The sequence below is a fragment of the Gymnoscopelus microlampas genome, assembly GCF_963454915.1.
Source record: "Gymnoscopelus microlampas genome assembly, chromosome: 21".
NCBI classification, from domain to species: domain Eukaryota; kingdom Metazoa; phylum Chordata; class Actinopteri; order Myctophiformes; family Myctophidae; genus Gymnoscopelus; species Gymnoscopelus microlampas.
Window position 1 is genome coordinate 14,385,953 of NC_139958.1, and position 23,879 is coordinate 14,409,831.

General features: G+C 40.0%; 2 protein-coding genes across 2 annotated transcripts in view; one reads left to right on the top strand and one right to left on the bottom strand.

Annotated features, from left to right (window-relative positions):
- Nucleotides 1–6,281: 6,281 nt before the first annotated feature.
- Nucleotides 6,282–11,354, bottom strand: pbdc1 (polysaccharide biosynthesis domain containing 1). Its single transcript, XM_084046608.1, has 6 exons — nucleotides 11,264–11,354; nucleotides 10,117–10,182; nucleotides 9,616–9,675; nucleotides 8,852–8,992; nucleotides 8,368–8,479; nucleotides 6,282–8,269 (listed from the first exon to the last, which is right to left on the bottom strand). The coding sequence occupies exons 1-6, from the start codon at nucleotides 11,297–11,299 to the stop codon at nucleotides 8,175–8,177; spliced, it is 510 nt and encodes a 169-aa protein (XP_083902734.1). The 5' UTR covers nucleotides 11,300–11,354; the 3' UTR covers nucleotides 6,282–8,174.
- A 2,595-nt stretch (nucleotides 11,355–13,949) lies between these two features.
- Nucleotides 13,950–23,879, top strand: part of dmtn (dematin actin binding protein) — a 20,242-nt gene continuing 10,312 nt past the window's right edge. The window contains exons 1-5 of the mRNA XM_084047105.1: nucleotides 13,950–14,068; nucleotides 19,646–19,694; nucleotides 20,919–20,999; nucleotides 23,454–23,525; nucleotides 23,842–23,879. The exon at nucleotides 23,842–23,879 is cut by the window's right edge and continues 34 nt beyond it. Of these exons, the coding sequence (XP_083903231.1) occupies nucleotides 19,686–19,694; nucleotides 20,919–20,999; nucleotides 23,454–23,525; nucleotides 23,842–23,879 (200 nt within the window). The 5' untranslated portion in view covers nucleotides 13,950–14,068; nucleotides 19,646–19,685. The remainder of the gene's footprint in view (nucleotides 14,069–19,645; nucleotides 19,695–20,918; nucleotides 21,000–23,453; nucleotides 23,526–23,841) is intronic.

A 23,879-nucleotide genomic window follows, 5' to 3' on the forward strand; every position in this document is an offset into this window, starting at 1 on the left:
TCTTGCAATAAAAATGTGCAATATAATATTGAACTTTTTACTTTGACCAAAAATAAATATTAACTATGACCCAGATTCGAACTGACAATCTTCTACTAATGGAATCTCAGATTTTCTCTTGCGCCACAAGGTATTTAGAATTGTCTTGATATATGTTTAAAATTAATACCTCAGACCTTGAGAGAATGATTGAATCTGCAAATACATCCACTCATGATCAGGGTTCATTGTGAGGGTTCATTCTTTTGGAATCCTTTGAAAAAGAGATGCTGCATCTCAAGGGGCTTAGGCTGCCCTCCAGTGGAATTTAAAAAATACAATAAAATATGACACAAGTGATATTTAGTTTATTGTTTAAAAACAATCTGTTGGAAAATCCTTACTCTAAACCCAAGAGAAGCTAAAACCAGCTAAAACCAGCTAAAGCCATCATAAGCAGTTTTATGCAGTTTTTTTTTTCAGCAGGGACCGGTATATATGTATAAAGCAATAAGCCACTAGAGGTCACTGTTTTTATCGTAGCTTTTGCAATGGCTGAGAGGCGTAGTGTGGCACGACCATAGTTATAAGACCCTAACCCACATATAACTGCTCATCCCACAAAAAGAATCCTTGGGGTCCCCCCCCCCAGGAATTTTTTAACAGAGTAGATGTAATTTCCAGTATTCTGGTGGATTTTGAGAGTTTGACACCCTGGAACCCCCCCAAGGACTCCTGGGAGTCCCGGACCCCATTCTGCTTAACGCTTTTTGAAAGGTCTGAAAAACAATAGGCCTACATTTTAAGCGCCATGTACTGTTATGTACTGTCATGTACTGTTCTCATGTCTTACTAAATAAAGTACATCAATCAATCAATCAAACACATACAAAAAACACAAAAAAACACTAGAGGCCAAAATCGTCCCCCCAAAACTTTGTAGTGAAGTAAAACATTTTCTCCACCATTGTGTCACTACCGAAACGTTTTTGTGTCACTACCGAAACGAAAGTTAAATCCGAAAAAATCACTTAGTGTGGAGGCCAAAATCGTCCCCCCAAAAACCTGTTAGGAGTACGTTTCAGGCAATTTAGAGTTGATTGGTAGTACTTTGTAGTGGAGTAAAAAAAAAAATTCACCATTGTGTCACTACCGAAACGTTTTTGTGTCACTACCGAAACGAAAGTTAAGCACCCCATGCATTGTGGATGCGGCAAAGGGAAACGAGTACAGGCTACTAATCCTACATACTTACTGCTAGTAACCCCATTCATACTTTAAAATGTTCATCTTACTGTGGATATGTTTGCCTGAAAAGGAATCTTTGAAATGTTTAATAGTTTTAGAATTGTACTCCTTTAAAAGTTCAGAGATTTAGAATGGAGGTCGATGGACGAATTTGGGACCTCAAAAAACACTTTCACCTAGAAACTCCATTCACAGTTAAAAAATTCCACCTTACTGTGGACATGCATGCTTGAGATTTTTTCTTTTGAAATCATTTGTAGTTTTGGAGATATTTAACTTTAAGCGCCCCATTCATTGTCGATGCGGCAATGGACATTTAAAGGCAGGCTTACAACTGCATACTTACGCCTAGTAACCTCATTCATACTTTAAAATGTTCGTCTTACTCTGGACATGTTTGCCTGAAAAGGAATCTTTGAAATGTTGCATAGTTTTAGAATTGTACTCCTTTAAAAGTTCAGAGATTTAGAATGGAGGCGGATGGAAGGTTAGGGTTAGGCTATAGGGACCTCAAAAAAACACGTTCACCTAGAAACTCCATTCACAGTTCAAAAATTCCACCTTACTGTGGACATGCATGCTTGAGATTTTTTCTTTTGAAATCATTTGTAGTTTTGGAGATATTTAACTTTAAGCGCCCCATTCATTGTCGATGCGGCAATGGACATTTAAAGGCAGGCTTACAACTACATACTTACGCCTAGTAACCTCATTCATACTTTAAAATGTTCGTCTTACTCTGGACATGTTTGCCTGAAAAGGAATCTTTGAAATGTTGCATAGTTTTAGAATTGTACTCCTTTAAAAGTTCAGAGATTTAGAATGGAGGCGGATGGAAGGTTAGGGTTAGGCTATAGGGACCTCAAAAAAACACGTTCACCTAGAAACTCCATTCACAGTTCAAAAATTCCACCTTACTGTGGACATGCATGCTTGAGATTTTTTCTTTTGAAATCATTTGTAGTTTTGGAGATATTTAACTTTAAGCGCCCCATTCATTGTCGATGCGGCAATGGACATTTAAAGGCAGGCTTACAACTACATACTTACGCCTAGTAACCTCATTCATACTTTAAAATGTTCGTCTTACTCTGGACATGTTTGCCTGAAAAGGAATCTTTGAAATGTTGCATAGTTTTAGAATTGTACTCCTTTAAAAGTTCAGAGATTTAGAATGGAGGCGGATGGAAGGTTAGGGTTAGGCTATAGGGACCTCAAAAAAACACTTTCACCTAGAAACTCCATTCACAGTTCAAAAATTCCACCTTACTGTGGACATGCATGCTTGAGATTTTTTCTTTTGAAATCATTTGTAGTTTTGGAGATATTTAACTTTAAGCGCCCCATTCATTGTCGATGCGGCAATGGACATTTAAAGGCAGGCTTACAACTACATACTTACGCCTAGTAACCTCATTCATACTTTAAAATGTTCGTCTTACTCTGGACATGTTTGCCTGAAAAGGAATCTTTGAAATGTTGCATAGTTTTAGAATTGTACTCCTTTAAAAGTTCAGAGATTTAGAATGGAGGCGGATGGAAGGTTAGGGTTAGGCTATAGGGACCTCAAAAAAACACGTTCACCTAGAAACTCCATTCACAGTTCAAAAATTCCACCTTACTGTGGACATGCATGCTTGAGATTTTTTCTTTTGAAATCATTTGTAGTTTTGGAGATATTTAACTTTAAGCGCCCCATTCATTGTCGATGCGGCAATGGACATTTAAAGGCAGGCTTACAACTACATACTTACGCCTAGTAACCTCATTCATACTTTAAAATGTTCGTCTTACTCTGGACATGTTTGCCTGAAAAGGAATCTTTGAAATGTTGCATAGTTTTAGAATTGTACTCCTTTAAAAGTTCAGAGATTTAGAATGGAGGCGGATGGAAGGTTAGGGTTAGGCTATAGGGACCTCAAAAAAACACGTTCACCTAGAAACTCCATTCACAGTTCAAAAATTCCACCTTACTGTGGACATGCAAGCTTGAGATTTTTTCTTTTGAAATCATTTGTAGTTTTGGAGATATTTAACTTTAAGCGCCCCATTCATTGTCGATGCGGCAATGGACATTTAAAGGCAGGCTTACAACTACATACTTACGCCTAGTAACCTCATTCATACTTTAAAATGTTCGTCTTACTCTGGACATGTTTGCCTGAAAAGGAATCTTTGAAATGTTGCATAGTTTTAGAATTGTACTCCTTTAAAAGTTCCACCAGGAAACCTGGTTTCATTCATTGTCGATGCGGCAATGGACATTTAAAGGCAGGCTTACAACTACATACTTACGCCTAGTAACCTCATTCATACTTTAAAATGTTCATCTTACTCTGGACATGTTTGCCTGAAAAGGAATCTTTGAAATGTTGCATATTTTTAGAATTGTACTCCTTTAAAAGTTCAGAGTTTTTGAATGTTGGCGGATGGAAGGTTTTGGGACCTCAAAAAAACACTTTCACCTAGAAACTCCATTCACAGTTCAAAAATTCCCCCTTCTGTGGACATGCATCCTTGAGATGTTTTACTTTGAAATGATTTGTAGTTTTTGAAATATTTAACTTTAAGCGCCTAATGCATTGTCAATGGCAATGGATATTTAAAGGGAAAAGGGTACAAAGTTTTCAAGGCTAAGTTAACAGAACAAGTCAGAACCTCTGTGGTGCAGTGGTTTAGATACAGGACCTGCAACCAGAAGGTTACCGGTTCAAATCCAACCAGGACAGGTCTCCAACAAATACCTGACTCTTGCACCTTTATCTGATCTTTCACTGAACAGCGTGTAAGACACCATAGAAAGTATGTACCATGATGGAGCAGTGGTTAAGATTCAGGCCTTACACACTGAAGGTCCTGAGTTCAAATCTCGCAAGGACATCTTTCTAACTTTTACCTGGGGCTTTTACCTTTATATAATCTTTCAGACAAATTCCACGCAAGTCAACAGAACATGTAAGGACCTCTGTGGTGCAGTGGTTTAGATACAGGACTTGCAACCAGAAGATTCCTGGTTCAAATCCAACTGGCACACTTTTTTTTCTTTCCCAAGACTCAAGACCCAAAAGAGTCTTGAGTCGAACCAATTACTCCCGCGGAGACATCAAATTTCTCTTTTGGGCCATGAGTCCCAAGACTCAAGGCCCAAAAGAGAAATTTGATGTCTCCGCGGGAGTAATTGGTTCGACTCAAGACCCAAAAGAAGGTGAACTGACTGTAATGATTCAAAATGTCATATATAGAATAGAAACCCCATTCAAACTTTAAAATGTTCATCTTACTGTGGACATGTTTGCCTGAAAGGGAATCTTTGAAATGTTTAATAGTTTTAGAATTGTACTCCTTTAAAAGTTCAGAGATTTAGAATGGAGGTCGATGGACGAATTTGGGACCTCAAAAAAACACTTTCACCTAGAAACTCCATTCACAGTTCAAAAATTCCACCTTACTGTGGACATGCATGCTTGAGATTTTTTCTTTTGAAATCATTTATAGTTTGGGAGATATTGAACTTTAAGCGCCCAATGCATTGTCTATGAGGCAATGGATATTCAAAGGGAAACGAGTACAGGCTACTAATCCTACATACACACTGCTAGTAACCCCATTCATACTTTAAAATGTTCATATTACTGTGGACATGTTTGCCTGAAAATTAATCTTTGAAATGTTTAATAGTTTTAGACCCAAAAGGGTCTAGAGTCGAACGCATTAGATCCAAGTAGACATCATATTTCTCTTTTGGGCCTTAAGTTCTTGGGACTTAAGGCCCAAAAGAGAAATTTGATGTCTACTTGGATCTAATGCGTTCGACTCAAGACTCTTTTGGGTCTTGAGTCTTGGGACTCAAGGCCTTAGAATATCTGTAGCTTATGATGTGGCCATAGCTGAATGGGTAGAGTTAGTTTGCCTGGCAATCCATTAAATTAAATCCAAGTTCGATCCCAGGCCTCAGCAAAAGTGTCCCTGAATAAGACAATTAAAAGAATAGTACTAGTACTTATTTTCTATCAATTACACACTCCATGAAGCCTTGAATTCATGGAGATTCTTTTGTTTTTGACACATTCCTGAGCACAGACAAATTGGTTGGATGCATGGCGCATATAATAGGCTATCGCATTGTAGATTAGTAGGCGATAATTACAATATTCACTATACACTCCTCATGTTTATCTCTGAACTTTTAAAGGAGTACAATTCTAAAACTATGAAACATTTATAATAATAATATTCCAGCACTGACCTATAAAAGGATTAGGATTTGAACATGGAATCTTTGCACTGTGAGCCTGATGCTTAGACCACCACACCATCACTCAACCACATATTGCAGATGTGCCTTAGTACTGAAGAGGTAGCAGGTCAAAAGATGAAAATCCACAGAAAACACCTCTCCCCCTGACAGAATGACTGAATCTACAGATACACCAACTGATTAACAGGGTTCATTATTACACAACTGAGGTTTAGGTTGTTGTTTAAAACCATCTTTTGGAGGAAATAATGTTTTCACCCACATTTCTTTTTCCATTAGAAAAGATTAGTTTTAGCCTCAGTAAGGTCATTCAAATTCATTCATTGTCATATATTAGTAAAGTTTTAGATGACCAAAACTATAGCAAGTTTAATCACCCAAAAACAAAACTATAGTGTATTTTTACTAGGATCGCTACATTAAAATAATTAGTGACTATACGGTTTTCAACTAGTTTCTCAAACAGTGTTGCATTATGACCAAAGTTCCTCTTTGATTAGCTGAATTAAGTTTGAGAAAAATACCACTGTACACTCATGGCATGCAGGCAGCATATCAAATCAATGATCAATTATAGGCAGAGCCACATACTTGTAAATTGTATTCACTTGTCATGAACAGAATATATATATATATTTTCTATTTCTTTTTTTAAATAATCAGCTTCTGTCTTTCGATTTCTGGGTGGGTGGGCCGCTAACGCTTTCAATATTTTCAAGAAAAGGTTGAGAAGCACTGGTCTAAGCCACCTGAACATTTGGGCAATTAACTGAACAAACTAAAATGACACAAGGAATTAAGGTAAGACAGGTGTTTATTTATGAAATTATGTTGGCTACCATGCATGCATGTTTTGATATGGTCTTTTAATTTGTACAGGTGACATTATCTCAGGCTAAGGACAGAACAGCATGGTTACAATCATAAGGTAAGACATTTATTGATCCTGTGGTCCAGTGGAACGCATGGGGGCAGGGGGAGTTAGGGTACAGCGGTTCCCAAACCTTTCAGCTGGAGACCCCAAATTTGGTGTCTCCCCACCAGGACCCAAACTTTACAAAAATACATTATGAATTAACAACTTAAGCTCTACTGCTATTTTCACCATTTATTAAAAAGTTGTTGTTTTTTAATTTATGGATTTAAATAATTTAAAACAAATTGTAGGGAACATAAAAAAGGGGTATTTACTCGCAACCTATAACATGGAGGTCCTTACAGTCGATTGTTTGGGAACCACTGAGTTAAGGGGTTAAGTGTCTTGCTCAGTGGCATTTCGACACAGACTGAGCAGACCGGAGGGGAGAACCGAACCGGTGAACCTTCCGATTCCCTGACGGCCTCCTCCCCAAATAATAAACATAATAAAAGAACAACAACAGTGATACAAGAAGGCAGCAGGCCAGTGGGACTGTCAAAATCTCAATCACAGAGTAGAACTTTAATGTAGGAAAAACTAACTGAAAGTACAGCAGCACAACTTTGCTGTCAACATTGTCAATAAGGAGAAAAAGCAAGGGATTGTTCCGATAACGTTACTGCATTGTATGAAAGACTGACTTTACAACCATCAGCTGATGTGATTTAAAGGTAGGGTAAGTGATGTTTTCTGGTTAAAACAAAAGTTTTTTTGTTAAAAAGGTTAAAGCTCTATATTGTGATAGTAATCACTGCTATAGAGTGTTTGTTCAGTATCAGCGGTCTCTCTGTCTCTTTAATAAACAGAAAATATATTTTCAGGTGGGTCCTTTTTTTTTATTTCGTCCAATCTGGAGAGGGAACCAATTTATCTGCGTCTTTTATCTGACAATTAAATATTGTCTGATCATTTCTTGGTGTCATCACTTCCAATTTCACTTGCTTATCCTGTGTCCTGTATGAGTTCTCTCTCCTGATTGGATGAAATTGGTATCCGAGACCTGAAAATATATTTTCTCTTTACTGAAGAGCTGGAGAGACCGCTGTTACTGAACAAACACTCTATAGCAATTATTACTACCAGAATATAGAGCTATTTAACAAACAAACGAAAATCACTTAACCTACCTTTAACTACAGCGGTGAATCTCCCCTTTCAAATGAAGGAGGACTAAACCTGACTTGATATTTATGCTTTAAATTAATTTCATATTTACAGGCCGATCTCAGTCAGTGACTGATAGATGAAAGAAACAAATGCGTGTCTAAAGCTGCAATCGATAACTTGTCGTGAATAAAACGTTTATCTGTATGGTAGAGTATGTCAGTACAATATATAAATACAATATAACTAACGCAACTGCGGTAGAAATTTCTGCGCTCAAGCGAGGGGAGACTCTGGTTCGAATCTCCGATGGGAGATGAAAGTTACCGATTGCAGCTTTAAGTCATTTTTAACCAAAATCAAATGAGACAGTTTTCCGGATCTTCGACCCGGTCCACAAATCGTATTTTAGGCTTGATTTAATACTGTTGCGCATTGGTGTCGCACGCCGAAATATAGCTGATCTACAAGTTTGTAGAACAGCTATGTTGTAGATCAGCCATTTTCGGTGCACGACAGCAGGTGCACATCCAAGTAGAAATCAGGCTTTTTACACCGCTTATAATAACTTTTAATTCCTATGAAAACAATACAGGCCTGGTTCCTTGGTTAACGGTTACATGGCTGTAGAAGGCGGTCTGGGAAAGGCATTGGGATAATGTTAAGCTAGCTCTTATTGGCACTTTTAGCATTGAAAATAGGGCTGTTGAAGCCCTCTCTGTTGCGAGCTATCTCAACGGCAAAGAACTGGATCCTGGTAGCTGAAAGAGAAGAGAAAAAAGAAACAAGAAAAGTTAATTGTAGTAGCATCTCTTTCCAACGGTATCCTAACGTGTTTTCCTGGATAACGGCGACATACCGAATATCGTGTTCTCCTCTGTGTAGTCTTTCTCACAGTTCAGGCGGAGAAGAGTACCATAGTTGAAGTCGTCAATGACCCCGTCAAACTGGTTACAGAACGGACGCCACTTCTACACACAAACAACGCAGGTTAGTCCACAACGGCAAGGAGTCTCTGAAGCCTGAACTTTTAACGGAGTGGCCGCATGTATTTTCAGAGCACGTTTGATTTAATGATTAAAGACTGAATTCAAAGTCTCAGCACATAAACGGACAAAGTGGGTTATGAATTCTTAGTCAACAGATCAACTACTGAAGATATCTCACAAATATTTGGAGTTCCATCGTGGCACTCAACCCAAACCTCTACCAAAATGTAACTGTATATTTTTTGTTGTTTTGTAAAAAATGCATAAATAAATGAATATTCCAAGTCAGTGGCTAAACGTCTACCTACTAAAGACCTGAATGCCACTGAATTAAGAATATCTTTCTAAACACACCTCTTTTCCCTCATCAGACTTGAGCTCATCTGGATTGAGCAGTTGAATGTTGAGCTCACTGAAGGCTTCCCTGAAGGAGGTGTAGATCTTATCATCCACCTTGGTCAGCTTCAGAAACTTTGGGTCAACTGATGAGATGAGCTGAGGAAGAGAGGAGGGAACAGAGTCATTGCAGTAATATACACACAGCAATTCCAACTTAAAACGTGTTTATTTCAACTTTGACCCAGATTTGATTTATTGCTCATAGTCATAATCATATGATGAAGCTCTTAATACTTTGGTTGCCGGGGGGGTCCCCCAGGGGTCTGTATTTGGCCCCCTCCTTTTCTTCCCCCGCTACACCAAATCTCTTTGCTGAAAATAGCGAAGTCCATCTACAAGTTCATTGCGCGTTGTGAGCTTGAATTTTCACAGAATGTTTAGACTATTATGACATGGCCAGAATAGGGATGCTAGGGTTCACGTGGTTAAAGTCTGTACAATCCTGATTCCCATACGGCCACTACACAGTTCTCGTTCTTGTGACCGACAGGTACAAGTTAATAATTGTCACAGGTTGTCTCAGATCCATAACTATAAGTAATGTAATACTATAACCATGGATTTTCCCATGCACTTCTGGACAAATAATATACAATCACTGCAGAAATATGATCTCGAAAGATAGTCAATACTGAGAGATACATGACATAAGTAGTGTTGCAGCTAATGCCAAGTAGACCTCTTATAAATGTGATGTAATGAAGTGAAAGCAGTCTTACATTGAAGTAGACCTCTGCGTGGTTGTAAGCTTTCATCGCCCACATCACCTCCAGCTGGGGCTGCAAAACACAAGGTACAAGTTAACACCTCAACACTGTTACACATCTACACCGTTACACATCTGATCCTTTGATGATCGAAAAACAGTACACAGTTTCTCAACGTCTGGCCCGAGGCCCACCAAGGGTCCAGGTGGACCCAAGACATGTCTGTTGTTTGTTTTTCCATCTTTGGGACCCCAATATACACTGTACAATTCTCAGTGTTAATTTAACTCTGAGGGTGTGCAAATGGGGTGTTCCATTTGCACACCCTCAAGAGTTACAGACCCGTAAGGGTCCATTTGGACCCGCTGACGGTCCCCGGACCCGACGTTGATGACAAACACTGATCTAAAATGTACAATTACAAACACACACAAAACACAGTAACAGTCACTGGACAGTGAATGCTTGACAATAAGTTTCATAACAACATATATCAGTGACATTAACACTTACATCATTTCCATAGGCATCAGCTGGAAGAGAGAGTGCATGAGCAGCTGATGACATGCCCTCGATACCCTGTAACAAGACGACATACAGTATCACCACAGTCAAATATTTGCCAAAAATGTATAGAAGACAGACAGGTGTAGAGACATACGATTAATCACGTAGGCATGTGGAGGTGTATGGGATCTAATGCCATGATATATTATGTATGTGTAATGATGACAAGCACGCATAGTTATTAGGAAATAACCAAATATGTATCTGCTATCAATTTTCTCAACAACAAAAGCAGACCTCATTTTAATTGCAGGTTTATTTTAGGACTATCATAAACTGATGAAAATATTGTTGATGTTTGAGTGAATAACTATGTTTGAGAATCCATTCTAGGAGGTAGCTACAGTATAAGGTAGTGGTTTGACATTCACCATAGCCGAATCTGCCTTAGCATTACATTAAGAATGCATTGAAAAGGTGTGTTTAGCCCTAAACTAGGTGACATGCAGTGACACAAACTGAAAGGTAATCAACTTAACACAATTAGTCCATCTTATGCTTCAGTGTCTTGTGAACATCTGTGTTCTGTTGTGTAGTAAATATAACATATGTGTGTTCTGCTGTGTAGAACATAGAACATCTATGTGTTCTGTTGTGTGTGTATATGGAACATCTGTGTTCTGTTGTGTAGTAAATAGAACATCTATGTGTTCTGCTGTGTAGAACATAGAACATCTATGTGTTCTGTTGTGTGTATATAGAACATCTGTGTTCTGTTGTGTAGTACATAGAACATATGTTCTGTTGTGTTGTGTACTAGTACATAGAAACAATGTGTACAAAGAGTGCCCAGTTCTCTTGCCTTCATTTAGAGCAATATTTTTTAACAAATCAGCTGCTGTTGTATAAAATACAATATATTTAATTGCACGTATTGTAATTATAACATGCATAATGTTACTGTAGGCTTTCCTTTCTCAAACCACACGTGTTTTCAAGTCCATAACAATAAACGTGTTTGCTGTCAACAGTATTTACTCGTTATTAATTTATGTTACTAATTAATGTAATTATATCGTCAACACGTGGATGTTATGCATTTAAATACAGACACAAATACATAAACATAGATGTTTATATTATTATCTCTCACCAGAGATGAGAGTGAGAGTCCATTATTCGACGCCATGGTGCCTGATCTATGCTGCGTTTTACGACGGTGTCGCGCACCAAACAAAAATAGCAGATCCACAAGCTCACAACGCGTGGCGGATGTGACGCTTTGTGGGCTTGTAGATCTGCTGTTTCCTTTAAAGGGCCACAGCCTTCATTTCGGTGTTTTTTTCCTCCCTTCTTCTTCTTCTTTGGGGTTTATTAACGGCAGTGAAACCACATCCTTTGTGGTTTCACTATACTGCCACCCTCTGGTGGTGTTGGTTAACTCAACATCTGGGTCAGGACCCCACATGATTTTTGGGGGGTCCCCAGGTGACAGTGAAGTGATAATAGAGAAAAGTAAAAAAAAAAAAAAACATTAAGCAAAAGTAATAAACAAAAAAATGTGAAAATAGCTGATCTACAAGCTCTCAAAGTGCTTGTCAGGGTGGGGGGTCCCCAGTTCAAATATGATTATTTTGGGGGGTCACAGCCTGAAAAGGTTGAGAACCACTGTAACTCACCAACAGTATGGTCCAGTCTGGATTTTTCATGTTTCATGTATCATCATGTTAGAAGAAATCTGATCAGATTATGTCCTGCCTTGTCCACTTTCACCACACAATTTAAATTTAATTCAAAGGGGCTGTATTATTATTGGCATGAGGAAACATAGGCCTACATGTACATTGCCAAAGCAAACATGAAACAAAACAGACATAAATCAAGACAATGTATGTACAAAAATGATTAAAATAAGAATGGAATAAAATAAAATAAATAAAAGGGAATAAAGAGATGTGTAAACAGAGCTGTGTGTGTCACATACATTGCATTAGAAAACTAGCTCACAAGAACCAGGATAATTGTGCATTTGCTGTTAGGATCAGTTTAACTTGGAATAAAGCTTTCTGGAACAAATAGTATTGTTTCAAGGTTTAGCTGCCATTGGCAAATAGTAGGCTATATACTGTACACATTTAAAACCAGTGGTCTTCAAACATATTTCACCTGAAGGACCCCCAAATTATATAGGCTATTTTGGCCGCAGACCCCCATATCTGAACATATTGTGCCAGTCAGTGACCCCAAAATAAGGGAAGATGTGTGATCTTAAATGTTTCCAAAAAATAATTAAACATTTGTCACAATTGTTCAAGATTCGTTTTTTCTCCAAATGATTCAGAAATAGCAGATCCACAAGCTCACAACGCAACTATAGAATAGGGTTAAACTGGTTGTTACTCATTTTTGCTGGGGACTCCCTGGAACCCCTTCAAGGACCCCTTCAAGGACTTTGAGAACCACTGATTAAGCTACTGATTGTAGCTTATATTTCCTTCGGTTAACAAGTATTATGTGAGATGCTATACACATAATTTATGTATAGCTATAATATTTAGAAGTATGCACACTGCACTTTCAAAGCACCTCAAATGGTGCTACTTATGTAACCTAATTTCTTTACCATACTGCTTGCCTGTTATTCTTTAGGATAATGCTTTCTGTTATTGTTGTTGTTATTGCTATAATGTTGAGGAACCCAAAATAATTGTAATCTTGTGTAGCTATTAGGCCTATAATACTTATGTAAAATGTAAATCTTGAATCATTGATTTGTGCTGCCCTCCTGTGGCTGAATGGGAACATCGCACCCTCTTTTTGCTTTAATATTCAATTATTTCTTCAAATATTTTGAATGCACATTCCATTATATAAGAGGTAAATTCTGGAATTTCCACTTTTGAACTAACTCCACAATGTGCTCATCAGCAGTCGTATAGAGCTTTTGTACCACTGAGTAGGCCTACTTTACACAGAAGGACACGATAATAATAATAATAATAAATAATAATTGTAAAAAGCCAGACTATTACGCAGTGTCATGACATTGTAATTGTTCCCCTTGGCTTTCCCACAAAATGGACTGATCCATGATGTTGGTTACTGAGCAGCCCTGAAACATGACTGTCATATATTATATGACAGTCATGGATTAACTTCAACCTGGTGTTTGCTTGTTTTCCCCTTTTGGCCCGTACATCTACATAAACGTTCAGATCTCAAATACAAAGGGCTTACCCCATGGCCACGGATGTTAGAATTATGTTCGTGCCCTCAGAAGTACCCGTATCTTTCGTATTGAAATAAAAAGCATTTTACTCCGATTGGTGGCCATTTTCTCCGTATTTCCTCCATCTGCTTTCAACTACGTGACCCTATTGGTTGGGAGGTGTACTGCACATTGATACATTATTTATTTATTTAACTCTATGAGAAAATGGCCAACAATCAGATAAAAATGCATTTTATTAAACAACACGGAAGATACGGGTACTTCTGAGGGCCCGTGCATACTTGTAACAGCCATGGCCATGGGGTAAGCACTTTATATTTGAAATGTGAACGTTTATGTAGATGTACGGACCAAAAAGGGTTAACGTGCAAACACCAGGTTGAAGTTCATCCATGACGGTTGTGTGACAGACGACCGTCATGTATCCATGGCTAGCTACTGAGCAACAGGGAAACCATTTCCTCCGCCTGCTGCTGTAGCCTCTTAACACCACCAGAGTCCAGACCACCACCTTCAATCACCCCCACCCCCCACCCAGTGGCACCCAACCACCCACACACCCACCCACCCATCCAGCCTCCATCCATCCAGCCGCTGTACAGACGACGCGCGTCACGAAGCGGCTGCTGTTTATTGCGACTCTGATCCTGGATTTGTTTTCTTATTTTATCGTTATTGTTATTTATTAACCCGGCCTGCGGAGCTGCTGATCCAAACACACAGCAGGTAAGAGGATATATTTAAATATTGTTTATTTTATTTCAACGTTTCTGCTGCGTGCGCACTTGCTGCCTTTCCTTCAGGCACAATTAAGACCCAGTAGGCTGTAGGCCACATGATGTACCGTTAGGTTATGCAGGCCTGCGATGGCTTTATATAGACATCTGGTAGGTATGTTATAGTAGCTATAGGCTGTGATATATTTAACTAAATACATAAAATAAATATTGAAAACCCTGAATATCATATTTAAAAATAGGCCTACATAAGATATATATTTTATAATGTATCATAAATAATAGCCTAGGTTATAGTTATTATAGCTCACAACAAGTCATACTGTATGAACTGTATGAAAGTGTTTTAAGCTGTATATTCACACCTACTGTAAGGGAAGTCAAGGCTAGATGGAAAATCCAAGCAGCACTTTGTTAATTACTCAAATGCTTACTAATGGTATTTTTCATAATGTTCAAACATATGATGTTCTCTTTCAAACAGATTGTCTTGGCCCTTTAGTTTAGCTCCAGTGAGTTTATGACACAGCTAAATGTATGCTTTTAGACAGAAGCAATCTATCCACCTGCAGAGAGTGTGAAATTCAAGTAAACCTCCTAAAAGCTTTTGGACTGTTTATAAATATTGGAAGTGCAATCAACCATGTTTTGTTGCACTCATATCCTGCAGCATCAAAGTGGTTATTTTAAACTAAACAAGCCACTTCCTTCAACAATGTGTGCGTAATAGTCCTGTGGTTGGAAAATGGTCCACTATATTTACTTATTTATCCTGTTTTGATTCATTAAGATATTAACAAAAACAATGTGGTATTTGAGTATCAGTTAGAAAAGCAAGCCATGTTGTGTGCATGTGCATACATTGTAGGATAACCGGAACAGTGGGCCCCTGAGAACACTGGGCACCTTTCTTTATACAGTATATCTATCCATTTTATATTTTATTCCTACATTTACTTTACAAATGAGGGGACAAATACATAAAATACATTTCCAATTAAGTTTAAGGCCTGATATTTCAACAAATACTACAAATTGCTACAAAACCTGTGGATAGCCAGTCATTTTGGGCATAAGCAAGAAGTTGCCGGGTAAGTTTAGGTCTGACGATGATGTAGGGTGCATGTTAAAAATCATGTATACTTTACATTATTTCACAGCATTTTCCAAAACAAATGGATTATTTCTTTTTTCTTACATTTTGGTAAGATGCAGACAAGCTTTATCTGCCCTCTGGACCTGTATCCCATGGTATAAAGTGGTGTCTGATGGCATAAGGCAGGGGTCTTCAACAGGGGGTCCGGGAGCCCTAGGGGGTCCTCAGAGTTACAATATAAGGGGGCCGCCAAATGTTTGTGTGATAGGATTTTTTTTTTAGTTTACCCACTTGAACCCTAGCATCCCTATTCTGAGGAGCACTTTAGCCAAAAAGAGCAGATCTACAAGCTCACAACGTGAGGCTATTTTCGGCAAAGAGGTTTGGTGTAGATAGAAAAAAGAGTGTACAGAGTGAAAGGTCAAGTTTACTGAGTATTGTCGGTTTAAATGGTTAAGTGTCTGAAAATACACATTAACGTGAATCCAACATACACTGATGATAGTGTTCAAAGAAGTCTATGAAGCTATCTATGAGATCTATCAAAAAGTTTAATCTGCAACCAAGAGGCAAACCCCCTTCGCTGGAATTTAAGCTCACTTCCGGGTTCTTGTTCAGCTTGCTGTTCCTATTAATGGCCCATCAGATGTCGCTACTTCACATTCTCCGGTCGCAATACATTATAATCTCAATACGAGTCCATGAGGTTTTGGGTGAACTTTACACTTTTTTTTCAATCGCTAGTTTAAAGTATTTTTTAAATCATCATGATATGCGCTTAGTAAATTATCGCCCCATTAATTAAAAAAATAATGATGAAGTAGGGTATGTTTCTAGGGCTATACTGGTTCTACCAAGTGAAAACCCGCCCTTGCTGCGGTTGCAGCCAATAGCATTCATTTCCGTTAGCATTTCTGACCTTTATTTACGATCTGTAGAAACCAATGGCGTCACATTGTCCATTCATTTTTACGGTCTATGTCTGCAACACAATTTTATACAATATGTTGTGGGGTCCCTGCATCCTCTCTCTCTCAGCTAAGGGGTCCTTGGGCTGAAAAAGGTTGAAGACCCCTGGGATAAGGTTTAGGTGCTCACTGGACCTTTATCCCATGGTATATAGAACTAAGTGTCTGATGGGATACAGACTTCATTGATGTTTCCTTGGCAGCTAAAAGCTCTCAGTAATTGACCTGTTCCCATGGAGTGAGTGCTGAGCTCCTCCCCCACTAACGTCTGTGTCCATGAAGGCCTACATCATGTCCGCTCCGCTCTGCCTCAGAGCGCTGGATCAGTGTCACTGTGACTCCATCAGTGCTCGACACTAACTAAGTACATTTACTTGAGTGCTGTTAGTATACATTTTTGGAGTATTTCACATTATATTCAAGCCTGATGACTTTCATTATACGCTATACATTTCAAATAGAATGATTGTACTTTTGACTGCACTAAACATTTCTAGGAAGGGACTCCTGGGACCCAAACGTACAAACATACATTATGAATGAAACACTTAAGCCCTGTTTCAAATATAGTTAAAATAGCCGATTTGCAAAGTCGCAGCGCAGTGCGTTGTGGGCTTGTATTATTCACCCCCAGTGTGGAAGGCGCACACACACACACACACACACACACACACACACACACACACACACACACACACACACACACACACACACACACACACACACACACACACACACACACACACACACACACACACACACACAACCACATAATTTACACATACATGTGAATTTAAGGACCGCAATGAAAATAAGCCGCTGGCTTTCTTGCGTTTTATCCTTTTGATAATTATGTGACAATGTATGTATTTTTACTGTACATATGTTTATATCAATAAAGAGGTCAAAGTCTAAGTCAAAGTATATCGGCTATTGTATACACCCAATTTGCACTTTTGAGTACTTGAGTATTTACTTGAGTATATACTTTGTCCGCCACTGGACTCCATAGCCATGCCAACTCAATTAAACACTGACTGGTCTGACACAAGACAGTTACTGCAGGACTAGGGCTAGGCACCGTCTCTCTGTCCACTAGAAAGTGTCTTTTTGTACACATTCACACACAGGATTTACACTGCTGCTGTATGTGGATTACAGCACAACTGCATCTGTATAGATTATCTGCTCAACTGTGAAGTATTACTTCAAGCGCAAATCCTTCAACCCCATGAACCCTAGCATCCCTCAGCCGCTTGAAACCCTAGCATCCCCATTCTGGGGCAAAACTATTGGCTATTTTCAGCAAAGAGATTTGGTGTAGAGGAGGGGAAAAGGAAGGGGCCTAGTGTAGACCCCTGGGGGTCTACACTACAACAAAGCATATAGTGTAGGATTTAAAGGCGTAGTTCACCCAAAAAATGACTTATCTTCCATCAGTTACACACCGGTAGGAGACTCAATTGACCTGCATTTGAGTCTCCGTGGACTCTGCTGGTCATCAAATTATTGGCTCAGGAATGCGACAAAAACTAAAGAATCTCCATGAATTCAAGGCTTCATGGGGTGTGTAATTGATAGAAAATAAGTAATGTTTTGGCTGAACTACTCCTTCAACACTGAAAAATATACTGAACTATTGTAGGATATACGTGCCTATATACAAGTTGATAAACATACTGTACTATGTATACTAGCATACAATTGTGTTGACTGACAGTGTGAGTGTGCAAATGTCCCCACAAGTATAGAATCTGAGTAATAGACGTTGTGAGGACAATTTTAGAGGCTTCAGGGTTAGAGTTGAAAATGCCCCTCAAAATTTAAGAAATGACATTCATATACAAACGTGTGTGTGTGTGTGTGTGTGTGTGTGTGTGTGTGTGTGTGTGTGTGTGTGTGTGTGTGTGTGTGTGTGTGTGTGTGTGTGTGTGCAAATTGGTCGCAATTGTTGGTTTGGTGCGATGGTGACATTAAGGACAAGTCCTCATCATCAGAGTGAATTGCTCCCCAGGGTAACCTTCTCTGGAGGGAGGAGTGTGTCGCCATAGCAATAACTGTTGGGGACTGGCTGGGCGTCGGCCTGGCTGGGCCAGCTGATAAACAAGCAGCGAGGAGGACGGGGGGAGTGAGGAGGAGGAGGAGGAGGGTAGCTTCTGATGCAGATGAAGGAGGAGACATTATGGAATAGAAAGAAAAACAGAAAGGAGGAAAAGGAAGTTTCGGTCTTTCAACAACACAGGATATCCTGATAGCAGCAAAGGACCCAAGGAGTGTGTTTTAGTCCAAGGTTCGTCTGCTCAAAGTGTTTTATTTCAATCACAGAGCAGGTCGCTGTCTGTCGGCCGGGAAACCTTGTATGTACAAAACGGTTTAACTTGTCAGAAAATGGAACAAAATAAGCTTAGTTCCGCAGGATCAAATGTAGCTATTACTATTTACAAGCTCTTGTTAATACGTGTGATTGGTTCAATATTTATAAAACCCACAGACAGACTTAACCACATTCACTTTTACTTAAAAATAAAAAGGCTATTCTTTCTACTTTTGTGTGACACTGTAGTATGACGAAGTAGGGCATTATTCTTTGGAGAGGAAAAAAACATTAAAAGTTGAAATATGGAGATTACAAGGCTTCTGCCCAACAGCAGTGACATCAGAGGCCAATTCTTGTCCTTTCTTTCAAAAGTCACTGGACTGTGAACACGTTTGGAAGCCTCTGATAACTGCCGAATTTCAGTTTTATTCAGTATTTTGTTGTATTCATACTGTGGTCTCAGACATTGAGGTTGTGGCCCAAGGGATTGCAGGAAGCAAACTGAACATGAAGCCCATAACGTCCCTATTCTGGCCTTGTCATATCAGGTAGACATTGTGCAAAAAATAGCAGATCTACTCACAATGTGAGCTTGGGAGGTTATAGATCTGTTATTTGATCTTGTTGACTGGGGTCCCTCAGGGGTCTATGCATGGTCCCCTCCTTTTTTTTGCCTCTACACAAATTCTCTGCCAAAAAGAGCCAATACAAGCTAACCTATTTTCACCCAAATGTTTGCCTATAGTATTGGTATAGTATAGAACAGGGGTCTTCAACCTTTTCAGGCCAAGGACCCCCTAGCTGAGAGAGAGATAAAGCAGGGACCCCCTCTATATTGTATAAAAATTGTGTTTCAGATTGTTTTCCCTCTACACCTATAGCCTCTTTGACTAAAATAGCCGATCTACAAGCTCTCGATCTGAGCTTGTAGATCTGCTATTTTTGGCTAAAGTTCTCCTCAGAAAAAGGGGATTCAAGTGGTTAAGGTAAAAGAAAGAAATGTCACACAAAGATTTGGCGAACCCCCTGTAGTTGCTCTGAGGACCCCCTAGGACCTAGGACCTAGGACCTAGGACCCCCTGTTGAAGACCCCTGGTATAGAACACTAATAGTGCTTAATGAAATGTCAATGTGTGATGATACAGTATGTGCTTGTGCTAATTGTGTGTATTCTCTACTCACCAGGACCATCAGGTCTTAGATAGAAGAAGGTTTCACTCCAGCCATGCAGAAGGTAATGATGTGAAACATTCTTAACTAATCATATGGATTCTAACACAGCTGTATGAAATAAACATTCATAACTAATCATTATGGATAAAGCCCAATGCATACTACAGCCCAACAGCCTGCGTTCGTTTGGTTCGACTGGTCCAGACTACAATATGATGTCATTCAGGGGTTCAGCTGGGTCCAGACTACAATATGATGCCATTCAGAGGTTCAGCTGGGTCCAGACTACAATATGATGTCATTCAGGGTTTCAGCTGGGTCCAGACTACAATATGATGTCATTCAGGGTTTCAGCTGGGTCCAGACTACAATATGACATCATTCAGAGGTTCAGCTGGGTCCAGACTACAATAAGATGTCATTCAGAGGTTCAGCTGGGTCCAGACTACAATATGACATCATTCAGAGGTTCGGGTGGGTCCAGACTACAATATGACGTCATTCAGAGGTTCGGGTGGGTCCAGACTACAATATGACATCATTCAGGGGTTCGGGTGGGTCCAGACTACAATATGACATCATTCAGGGGATCGAGTGGGTCCAGACTACAATATGAAATCATTCAGGGGTTCGGGTGGGTCCAGACTACAATATAACATCATTCAGGGGTTCGGGTGGGCAGGATCAGCACTGAATTCGGTCTTTGGTGCCTCTGAGGTGTTATAACTACATAACCTAAGTTTGGCTACTGTGATTGGTCATACGTTCCGCATTCATTGAGCCCAGCTTCAAGTTCATTCTGTCACGAGTGACGCCAGTGAAATGACACCAGCCAACTTCCAGGAGGTACAAACACCTCTGAAATCTCGCAAGAAAAGGGCAAAACCTTAATACCTCCGTCAGAAATTCCCCACAGCGCGTCTCGGTCGCGATATCTAGATATTAATTTAACCATCCGTTCCAGGCAGCAGAGGCTGGCTGTACGGTCACTGCTTCAGTCAGAGCAAACAGCGTGAGTGGTGGTGGGCGGGGTCAGAGCGGTGGTGGGCGGGGTCTGGCGTCCAGAACACAGAAGTATGAAATTACATTTGTCTGGTTCGGGGAGCCCAGCCATACCGAACTGACCTCGGTTGTTCTGGTGGAGTATGCATCAGGCTTTAACACAGTTGTATGACATACATCTCAATCATTATGGACACTAACACTGTTGTGTGAAATAAACATTCATAACTAATCATATGGAAACTAACACAGTTGTTCATGGTGATTATTATTGGTTTCACAGGTGGAGGGGCGAGTGACCCCAGTCGGCCTACCTTCGTCTCATGGTCCTAGTGCCCCTGGATCGCCTGCCACAGGCATCACAGTAAATATATGCGCACACCTGCATAGACACCCACAGACACCCACATTTTAAGAGAGAGAGAGACACATTCAAAACTCATCTTTTCAGACTCCATTCTGCCTCCTAGCACTCTATTTTGTGTCAGTACTATTTTGATGGGTAACAATCAGGTTATCCATAACTAGTAGTGTGTTGGTTATTTGTTGACATACAGTACGCTATGTATGTTATTTACACAGATGCTAGGTTTGATGTTTACCTGCTATCAGTAAGCCTTGCCGAGCCAGTATGTCGCAGGAATTTACCACCAATCCTCCTACCCTTCATGCCGAGTGTCAAGTAGGGATGGCATTGGGTGCCATTTTTACAGTCTTTAGATAGATACCTTTATTATCCCGCGGGGGGAAATCTGAATCTTTGGTTTAACTGCTATCCTAGTTAATTTATAATATATAATATAAATATTCTATATGTACTGTAACATGTAAATAGAGTAGTACTGCATAATGTACATACTTGCTTATGGCAGTCCATCATTATCGATGACGTTGTTGGTGGCCTATATGAGTGTTTTCTTATGTGGATCTGTAGACGGACAGCTCTGTAGGAGGCTGCCTCCATCGATGGCATTCTGAGAGGACTAAGGACAGACAGAGCGCAATCAGAGTGCATTGAAGATGTTTGTGGCAGATGAGGCTGATTGCTGTGAGGAAATAACATCCTTGTCCAATTTTGACGTCAAAAGGGCCGACTTTATTGTCCCCGTATTTGCACCATGGCTTGCACACAGTACCATTATGAAACGGCTGAGGAATGGAGAGGACTAGTGAGCCCAAATTGACTGGGTGCATCCTCCTAGAGTAGCTTTCAGTTGACTGTGTCCAGTACCTTCAACAATTATGCCATGTACAGGTCTTGTTTGTACTCTCTGGATTTTGAACGGTAAATGGTGCATTTATAGAGTGCCTGGCTCGTTATCCAAGGTGCTTTTCAATGAGCATTACATTCACACACCGATGGCTCAGGAAACCATACAAAGCACCAACCTGCTCATCGGGGGCAATTAGGGGTTCAATGTCTTGCTCAAGGACACTTTGACTCTAGCTCAGGGGGAGCCCGGGATCGAACTGGGAACCAAGGGGCTACTCTACCTCCTGAGGCACTGCCGCCGAATGAATGTATGAATTTGATCATGTCTGTGGTACTACTTTTCTTCCGAAACCCTGCATTAAGGTTTATGGCAGGATGTTTTGTGCGATGTGCGTAGCCAAGCAGGAAAACATCATTTGTGAGAGAGACACCTCTGCTGTCACCACAGGACACCTTATAACCTGTCCTTTTTGTAGATAGTGATGATGGTGACGTCTTTCCAGTCTTGTGGGACAGAGATGATGTGTGAGGTGGTAACCTCCACACTTAGATGTCTCATGGAGTCTGAGCCTGCACCTGTCTTATTTTTCAAGACATTTGATTGCCTTTCTGACTTGTGTTCTGCACATGGTTCTATTATTTAGTTGTTAGTTCTTGATGAGAGTGGTTACATCTGCAGGTCTAGATCTGGTGTGATGTTCCCTCTTTGAGGGCCGTAGACGGTTTCTGATGTAGTCGTAGAATCCATGCAGACTCACGACCAATCTTCCGCCGTAATCTGAAGACTCACCTCTTCAGACTTCACCTTTGCCCTGTGGCACTTGACCTATAGTAGCCTTGACGACCATGCAGTCTTATGCAAAGATTAAAATGTAATTTAGATGTTATTTAGACAGATGATAGGTTCATTTATTGACCTGGCATACATCCCATAGTTTATATAGTTTCAATGTACAGATGATACATGAAAAGATCCTAGATTATGAAGGCACTATGCATTTGATGTATGTGCTTACCTCGCTCTAGATAAAGAGTGTCTGCTGAATGCCTAAATTGTAAATTGGTTTCTAAGGGAAGCAGGAAGGGAAGGTTTAAGTGGTTTACTGGAATAGGGTGTTGGTAATGATTCATTTAGGCATGGCCACTGCCATGTTCTCCTAGTAGGCTCACTCTCACTGTAGACCCAAATAGCAAAGGATTTTCACTGGGTGGAAGCAGTCCTTTCAATCTTCACTGTATGTACTGTATATATCTGTGTGTGTGTGCGTGTGTGTGAGTGTGTGCGCGCGCGCGCGCGCGTGCGTGCGTGCGTGCGTGCGTGCGTGCGTGCGTGCGTGCGTGCGTGCGTGTGTGTGTGTGCGCGCGCGAGAGAGATGTCACAGTGCATTCTGTTATTTTCCCCCCTAATCTAAGTTTAGAGGTTTTTAAAGAGAATTCTTTTGTATCCACAACAATCCAGTATTATCTCTATTATCATCATGTATACTGTATATTGTATTGCTGTTGATAACACAGTCTTGAGGAACATGCAACACCAACATTTCGCTGCTTGTACCTGTATGAATGAGTGACAAATGAAAGCCTGTTGATTGTCATCATCTCCAGGCCCGTGTCAAAGACCAGGTGGTGGGCTACAGAGACCTGGCTGCTCTGCCCAGAGACAAGGCCATCCTGGAGGTGAGTGAACAGAAACACTGCTAGTAGGGTTTACAATAGATTTTAAAGTCCACTTTCTGACACAAAGAAAGCGTTTCGACTTTGCCTTCACATACATTAACATGCCTCTAAAATACAGACCTCCCTGTCCAAAGATAGACTTACTAGTATAAAATAATGTCACTTTTACGTTGTTTCCTCTTATGTACCTGTACTCAAGAAGAATGCAACAAGAAGAACCTTGACCTCTCTAGACACGTTCACTGTTATGTCTTTCTGAAACAGAAAGGGTGAAAGATGTTATTCAGAATCATTTTAGTATCATTATGGCCACTAGGTGGAGCGACCTGATCTGATGACCTACCAGCCTCATCT

Coding starts and splice junctions, on each gene's coding strand:
- pbdc1 (XM_084046608.1), bottom strand. CDS start 11,299: ATGGCGTCGAATAATGGACTCTCACTCTCATCTCTG. Junction 9,676..10,116: donor CTGATGCCTATGGAAATGAT/GTAAGTGTTAAT, acceptor TGTGTTTTGCAG/CCCCAGCTGGAGGTGATGTG. Junction 8,480..8,851: donor AGTCTGATGAGGGAAAAGAG/GTGTGTTTAGAA, acceptor GTTTGTGTGTAG/AAGTGGCGTCCGTTCTGTAA.